Source organism: Lycium barbarum, chromosome 1 (genome assembly GCF_019175385.1).
Source record: "Lycium barbarum isolate Lr01 chromosome 1, ASM1917538v2, whole genome shotgun sequence".
In the NCBI taxonomy this organism is placed as follows: Eukaryota; Viridiplantae; Streptophyta; class Magnoliopsida; order Solanales; family Solanaceae; genus Lycium; species Lycium barbarum.
In genome coordinates, this window is record NC_083337.1 from 168,903,657 (window position 1) to 168,912,409 (window position 8,753).

Below are 8,753 nucleotides of genomic sequence, written 5' to 3' on the forward strand. Positions count from 1 at the left end.
CTTGAACTATCCAAAAACTTATCAAATTTGGTTTCCGTCTATTTTTTTATACAAACAGTGTACAAACTCATAAATCTTCGTGAGATTAATCATTAAACCATTCCTCAGACCTATATTTCTCTATCCCTACTTCTTTTTCCTCAAGTTCCTCTTGTTAAAAAAAAAAAAAAAAGGCATTCTAGCACTGGTGTAGTAGCTCTTGAGTCTCTAAAATTCGAAAAGACAAACTCAAGCACAAAATTTCTGTAACAATTCTTCTCAAACACTACTAAAAAAATGGTAAAAACTGACGGAAAAAAAATCGATGGAAAAAACTGACTGAAAGACGGACAGATTCTGTCGGTTTTTTCAATAATTTTTTTAAATCTTTTTTTTTTTAAGAAAACCGACGGACTGCGTCGATTATTTTTTGCACAAAAATGCGCGAAAAAATATAATTGTTTGTTATATTATTTTCTAAAATAAACCGATGGAGTCCGTCCGTTTTTTATTTTTATTTTTTATTTTTTTATAAAAAAATGGACGGAGACGAAGTCTGTAGGTTTTTAGAGCGAAAAAACAGTATAAATTAAATCAATGTAAGTATATGAACAAAAAATATCAGTGGTCTAGTGGTAAAGCCCTTTAATGCCAAGGAACATATCCGGGTTTGACTCCAAGTTCCTACATTTCATTCTTTAATTTTCAAAAAAAAAAAAAAAAAAACCGACGTGAGACCGTCAGTTTTTTTTTAATTTTTTTTTAACAAAATCAACGGACTGAGTCGGTTTTAGCCAACGTAGTTCGTCAGTTACGAAATGCGAGAGAGAATTTGAGGAAAAAGAAGCAGAGAAAGAGAAATATAGGTGTGAGGAATGGTTTAACGATTAATCTCACGAAGGTTTATGAGTTTGTACGCTGTTTGTATAAAAAAAATAGATGGAGACCAAATTTGATAAGTTGTTTTATAGTTCAAGGACTAAAACCGGTAAGTATATAGTTAAGGGACCATTTTAGACCTACTCTCATAGATAAGGGACCATTTATGACCTTTTCTCCTTCATTTTATATTACTTTGTTTGATTGTACACAAAATTTAAGAAAGAACGAAATACTTTTGGCACGTAACAAAAGTGCCCTCAGTTGTAGGGCTGTTCACGGTTTTGGTTAAAACCAAAACCAAACCGAATAAAAAAACCAACATTTGGTTTGGTTTGTTTTAAATTTTAAAAACTGATAATATTGGATTTGGTTATGGTTCTATTAAAAAATAACCGAATCAAACCGATAAATTATATACATAAATTTTATAATTGTTTATATGTATGCTATTAGATTTTCATAAATAATTATAAATATTTTATACCTTTTAATCATTAATTTGATTTTTGGTCTACTTATTTCACATGATTGTTTAAGGCCCATGTTTTTAAGAATATGTCCAAGCCCATGTCTTTAAGTCTTTTAACTCTTTTAAGAACCCGTTTGGATTGGCTTATAAGTTGCTTATAAGCTGTTTTCAATTTTTTTGAGTGTTTGGCTGGCCAACTTAAAGTCATTTTGTGCTTAAAATAAGCTCAAAAAATTAATTGGACCCATTTAACTTAGCTTATCTAAAGCAGCTTATAAGCTGAAAACAGCTTATAAGCCCAAAAAAATAAGTTAGACTACCCCAACTTATTTTTTTTAGCTTATAAGCTGTTTGCAGCTTATAGGCATAAGCTCATCCAGCTTATAGGCATAAGCTCATCCAAACAAGCTCTAAGTGTAAACCTACTAACAGAAGCTCACGTTAGAGTCTAGTGTCTTTAACTTAAATTTTTAGCCTTTCTTTGTGAGCCATTTGATTTTAAGTTGTTTTTTTTTTTTCGAATTTATACCTTTCTTGTTTTCTTGTCTGAATGGGTCCTAAACTTCTAATATTATTCATATGAAAAGAACATATGTTGTAGATTTCGAGGTTTCTATAAAAAAATACTTTAGTAACATCACCATTTGCTGCAACTCAAGCACATGATAATGCCCTAATACTTCTTTCGTGGGTAATCCTCCTAAAAAACAGAAAAGAACAATTGAAGTTTGGGATCATTACACAAAGATTTTTTTTTTTAAAATAAAATGGGAGAATTGAGGCAAAATGCAAGTACTGCCCCAAAGTTTGGGATCATTACACAAAGTTTTTTTATTTCATATATTTTCATTTTAATTTTAGGTAGTCTTTATGTTTAATTAATATGTATGTTTGTAACAAAAACTAAAAGCTCCTATGCTCTACTTTATTTCCAGGTATGTGTATTAAGATGACAAAAATGGTGTAGCCACTACTAAGTTAGTTTTTTACGCTATATGTAATAGTTTAGCAACCTTGGGTAACTTAAGTACCACACTATCACTAATAGTGAAAATGTTTCTATGATGTATGTTCCACCTTAAATTATAAATAAAAGTTGTCGTTTGAACAAAACCGACAATAACCATAGCTGATAAGTCTCATGGCTGCTAGTCATAAACCGAAAAATCGAACCAAACCGACAATAACCAAATGAGTGGTTATTATTTTATTTGGTTTGGTTATGGTTTTAGACATTTAAAAACCGACTAAATTGGTTTGGTTATGATTTTAGTCAATAACCGACCCAAACCGAATCATAAACGCCCCTACTCAGGTGTTATGATCTTGAACATGACATACACTTCTACAATCATAAAGTTAACATGTCATCGAGAGTAAAATATGAAATTTAAGGCCAAAGCGTTATCCAAATGTGAAAGAATGTCTTTTTTGAAATAGGAAAAAAATAAAAGAGTGTCATATAAAATAAATAGATGGAATATACACACTACTTTTGCCTACATTGAATTGTATTAATTCTCTCTGACGTGCAAAAATGCCATAAGCACTTCGATGATGAAGAACTGTCATGACTTAGAGTTCTTGACCCTGCGGCGACAAAAACTATACTATGAATACGAGTCTTGAAATTATATAATTCAGAGAGTAATAAGATAAAGTAGAGTATCTATAAGACCTTGTAAAACTGCAGCTCAAGCAAGTAATAATAAGATAAAGAAGAGTAAACAATGGTAGAGTAGTGATTTTGTGTTGGCCATTCTCGACATAATATTACAGGAATATGTTTTCCCAAGGAAAATGAAAGGAAAATCAAATATTTAATCTGGAAGGAGATAATAGGAAGTAGAGAGGTCAGAGGGATATGCAAAATATTGTGGCTGAATAACCTATGAATATAAGCGATTGCCTGGCTACTTATTCAGTCCAGTGTAAGTATGAAGAGTATAAAGCACTTCCCTTCGATACCGCGGTATGAATTTGAATTAATTAGATCATTAATTAAATTTTGAATACCGAAGGGTTAACTTAAAAAAAAAAAAAAAAGACCTCCAAAACACAAAATTCCGAACAAAACAACGACGTATCCAAAATTTAGACGCGTGTTTTCTAATTGAAAGAGTAAATTTTGAAATTTACGTACGTAAGTATATATAAACTCGATTCGGAAACACTGAATTTTGTTGAACTCCCAAACCTATTGTGAAAAAATTATTTACATTGGCCCATTAGGATAAAATTACCATCAACCAACAAACTTCATAAGAGATTCCTTCCAAACATAGGAAATAGCTTAGCGTTTTCTAATTAATGAAACTACTAGCTAGTAGCATGTGAAAACCACCTGGTTCAAAGCTCACAGATAATTTGCTGTCACAGGGGAATTTAAGAGAAAAATACAGGTAACTTTTTTAAGATAAAAGTGACATTGCCAGTAAGGATAGGTATGTGTTTTACATTACAGACAAATGTACGCTAATTAGGCTACATAAATTATTTTACCAAATACGTACTTGTTTAGTTGTACACTTGAGACTATACATAAATAACATTGATCAAGTTGGCACAAATCGTTAAGACCCCTTTTCAACATTATTGATTAATTTCATCCTAACGCAAGAATTCTGAATTTGCAAGGCGAGTAACGTTTAACAATAAACATTACCAAAATATGAATGTGATATATTGGTTACTGTAAGTGTAAGCTAAGTTAGAAAGAGAGATGGAAATGGAAATCAAAATGGCAGGTAGCTTTATGAGAGTTTTGTACTTTTATCAGTCTTATACTTCTATTTAATAATGACTGCATCAAGAAGCAATATTGAGCAAAGTTAATTTTTTTTTTAAAAAAAAATGTTACAAGAAATTGTTTTGTACTTCTACTGTTATAACGCATAAAACACAGTGACCATACGTAAAATTAGCTCAACCAAAAATCAATTAGTTGTGGAAAGTGAAATCCTGACGGGTCGGTTGAATTAAGGTATTGAAATAGCACATCCCGATATAAAATATGACATTTTTTTTTCTTTTCTAATCATTTACTGAGGGTCCAGTCATTTGGGTTTAAAATAATCTAATGAGAAGACATTAAATCCTTTTATTTTTAGTTTAAAATAAATGCGTGTTTGCACATTTTGCATTTTAACTTGTTTTTTTTTTACTAGGTAAAATGTGAAATGGTAAATAATACAAAAATAAGTTCAAAAAGTAAATAATACGAAAAATAAGTTCCGGAGGGGTCATAGGACCTCCGCATAATTTAGGGTGTGTAGTTGATAATAATTTCGTCATAATTTAGGAGTGTTTCTATGTGTTATCCCTTCACTTAAAATACATGAATAAGAGTATTTAAAGACAAAAATACATTTAGGATAAGTTTTCTCGCATAACAATCTTTGTATCATCATTCAATATATGTTAATCTTTATTTTATTATTTGCTTCATAACTATTTCTGCATTATTATTTAGAGAAAATGGCTGGATCATGTCTCCCGACGTATGATCAGATTACCAACTACATACCCTTTTGACACAGGGGTTCTATTATCCCCTCAACTGTTTGAAAACAAATTTACTATCTTCCTAAATGCTTATGTGGCAAAGTGAGTATATTTCACTCTCCTCGAGAGGCTTCAAAAATTGGCGGATCCAAAACATGACTTGGGTTTAGAGAAAAGAAGTCGTACTAGCATACATCGGTCCAGTTTCATTTGCTTCGATGAAATTGTTTTCATTGAAAATGTTCTCTTGAAAAAGTTTTTCTTGAAAATATTTTTCTTTTTTTGGCAAGTGTGTGTTACTATTATTTTGTTGGTGAGGCGCAAGTAATTGTTAGCAAACACCTCATGAAAAATATTTTCCCAAATATTCGCGTAGGTTTAATTTTTCCCCAAATGATAATATGCCTTTTATGTCGGGGATTTGAGAGTGAGAATGGAGATTGGAGAGGGGAGGAGAGTTGTTAATTTATTGTTTCATGTCACAAATCAAAATAACGTTATTTTCGTTGAAAGACAAAATAACATGACGTTTGTCAACAAGCCTCGTTAAATGATTCAGTTAGAGAGGACAAAAAAAGGCATTTCAGGTTAAATTTGGGCGAGTTAAAATGTGTCGGATTTATAAACGGCAAAGAGTATAAATAATCGTACTTAGGACCCTCATTTAAATACAAGCCGAAGTTTATAAAGTTAGTTAAAATTTAACCGCCTCAAATTCACATCACTAAAGGTGAAAATCACATGTCTGAAGTTTCAAATTTCAAATACACTGATCTTTAGCTGAAAACTGCGTCGTGCCTAACTTCAAACCCAAATATCTAAAGTTGACATATCGCACGTAGACAATTAGAACTCTATGTTTGGCTAACATGTCTGGCAAATCTAAAATAGGAAAATAACCAATTGATACACATACTCAACAGTTGAAGAGAGCAGGCACAAATTTTAGCATCTCATTATGGGCAAAAGATTTAATATTCAAGGTGTTTATACATCATCAACACATGCATATACAAATGAGATTTTCTTAATAATTATTTGCATTTGTAAGATGATTCCATCTTATGTGGATAATATCTTTTTCTTTCTTACTTGCGGAAAATTAGTCACTACTCCCAACATTTCAGCTTATGTGATATTGTTTCTATATTAGTCCATTTAAAAAAAATGATACATTTTCATATTGAAAATAATTTAATTTTGATCTCCCATTTTATCCTAATGAAAAGATATTATAATCATTAAAACAATATGGCATGTTATTTAATTGGGATGAAGGAGTATAAGATAGCACAATTTTCCAATTGATGCACACAACACTAAAAAGGATAGACACAATTTGTAACATTTCATTATGGGCCAAAAAGATTTAGCGCGATATTGCATAATCGATCTTCACCAAAGATATCGTTGATAATATATGAGTTTTATAACAACCTTCATTTAAAGGATCGTTTCATTTAATAGGTAAATTTTGTCACTAGCGAGTGAAATGGGGAGAGGGCTTGGATTTATAACCTTCAACCTTTTTTTTTAATTAAATAATATGTGATGACTCATTGGAAAAAAAAAAGGTTAAGTAAAAGAATGTAAGATTTCCTAACTTTTAACGACAATAGTCATGTTCACACTTCACACCCAATTACTTGTAATTTTATATATATTGTGTTATATGAATCGTCATGAAACTTTAAGTTATTGAAAAATCAACCTTTATGTTTCTTTATTTAATTAAGGCGTGTAAAATTGTTTTCCTAGATAAATACGTAAAGTAGCCACAGCAGTGTGTTTTGTTATTTTTTTTTATCTTCTCTGAATGATGAGAATTGAAGATCCACACTGATTGAAATTATACGTTTCGTTTATAGTCACATGTGTATGAAACGGTGAATGAAACAATATTTTCTTCACCTTTTGAATAGAGCAAGAGCCAAAAATGAGTAGAGTCATTGTACGTATTATTTTCAGAATATCAAAAAGACCTATGAATTATCGAAAAATCATCCTAGAAGGTTAAGGTTTCGTCCTGCATACTTTTTGCTGGATGGCACATAATAGCGCTCGTTCTATTTCTTCTTCTTCTTCTTAATGACCTTACTCGTTGATTAATAAAGTTTAAGTGTAAACAACTTCAAAATGGAACAAAGCTAATTTATTCCTTAAGTTACAAAAACAGAACTCCAAGAAACATGGCAAAGACGTAAAAACTAGCATCATTATTCCAAATTCGTGAAGATCCACCAGTTTTATTTCCACTCTGTCCATCACCACCAGCGGAAACAGGGGCAGTGGTATTTTTTCCATCTCCACCAGAAGAAGTAGCTAAATTTAGAGTGTCTTTTGATTTCAAATTGTCAGGATCAAACTTATGCACCACTGGCATATCGTCTTTCACCGCCGGTCCAACTTGCCACACATGATTCACCTGTTATGATCAAAATAATCAGATGTCACATAAAAATTTATAAACCTTAAACGACAATAAAAATGAATATACACAAAAGTAGACAAAAAAGAAAAAGAAAAAATTGAAGTAGGTTTAACAATGACCTATGTCTATCAGAGGCTGATTAAGAATTTAAAGACTATGGGGCACCAACTATTAAAAAAAATAAGGTATTACTAGAGTTGTCATCTTAAAGAAACGAACTTAAACAACAAACTCAACCAGTGATCCCAACCAACCTTTGTGTATCTGATCGAGTGGCTAATCAAATATATTTATTTTCGTCTTTCCAGGTATATACCACACAGGTCCGCCTCTGAATTATTTATGGGCAAGATGAATATTCCATTATATAGAAGAAAGTACAAAAGTTTTAAAATATTAACCTCACAAAATTCACCCTTTAAGAGATTTATACAAATCTCGCAGTAACACTTGTGTCTCAGAAATCTTCTGATATCAATTAAAGAAAGTAGAGACCAAATTTATTTATTTTTACTCCAGTAAGAAAAAGAACAAACATGAAAAAAATTATATTCCCTCTATCCCAATTTATATGATATTTTTTGCTTCCTGATATTCAAACTGCATGAACTTTGAAGCTTGACCAATATTTTAAGATGTATTTTTTCACCAAATTGATATGAGAAAGTTGCAACTTATAGAACTTTTAGTATAATTTTCAAAACATATAAATTTAATCTTAAAATATTGAGTTAATCTAAGTCAATTTAACTTCAAAGTTTAGTTAAATAGACTCTCTAAAAGCGAAAAGTATCACGCAATTTGAGAGGGAGAGAGTACTTACTTTTTTAGAAGAAAAACGACCATTACAGTAATGCACTGTTTTTCAGTAATAAAAAATTTTATGATAAGAAAATCAAAACAAACATCTACTAATATTTACCGCGGTCATATTTGCCGGTAGTACCAAAGTGGCAAAGATTCTCATGACCCCATTAGAGTACTCAGCTTTAGAATCCAACACAGTAAAAAAAAGTTTATTAGTATGTGTAATAGAATTATACGAAGTAAGATCATAAGTCTTAATAACAATGGACCCATTTGGCACTTTAAATGCAATTAGGCACTGTGTCCCAATCATTGCTGGGGTAATTGGGTTAATTCCCCATGAAATCCAGCCATCAGAAGAGGCCAAAGGAGCAATAAAAGCAAATGAAAGTGTGGATTTTGTTGAATTGTATGTCCAGTGGAAAGAGGATTTTAGGGAAGGGAGATGGGTGCAGTTGTCAAAGTGAGTGTTGTTGGAAAAGCTTTGAGACCAACAATTATGTGATATTGCAGGGGAAATTAGGAGAAATGTGATAAGAAATATGAAAGGGAGATGGAGAAGAGAGGCCATTTTTTTTGGTAGCAAATTGAGGAGTTTGAAGAAAATTTTGGGATTGATATTATATAAGGGAATCGTTATACTACTAACATAATGTGATAATGTAAAATTCTTTTAGTACT

At 31.2% G+C, this 8,753-nt stretch overlaps 1 protein-coding gene across 1 annotated transcript; it reads right to left on the reverse strand.

Moving 5' to 3' along the window:
• Positions 1–6,771: 6,771 nt before the first annotated feature.
• LOC132626627 (cytochrome b561 and DOMON domain-containing protein At3g25290-like) lies at positions 6,772–8,753 on the reverse strand. Its single transcript, XM_060341558.1, has 2 exons — positions 8,188–8,753; positions 6,772–7,259 (listed from the first exon to the last, which is right to left on the reverse strand). Exons 1-2 carry the CDS (start codon positions 8,641–8,643, stop codon positions 6,999–7,001), a joined length of 717 nt encoding a protein of 238 aa, XP_060197541.1. The 5' UTR covers positions 8,644–8,753; the 3' UTR covers positions 6,772–6,998.

What these genes read in the sequence shown, in the direction of transcription:
- LOC132626627 (XM_060341558.1), bottom strand. Translation starts at nt 8,643, where the DNA reads ATGGCCTCTCTTCTCCATCTCCCTTTCATATTTCTTATCACATTTCTC. An exon ending in TACCGGCAAATATGACCGCG is followed by an intron (nt 7,260 to 8,187) that starts GTAAATATTAGT and finishes TGATCATAACAG; the next exon opens with GTGAATCATGTGTGGCAAGT.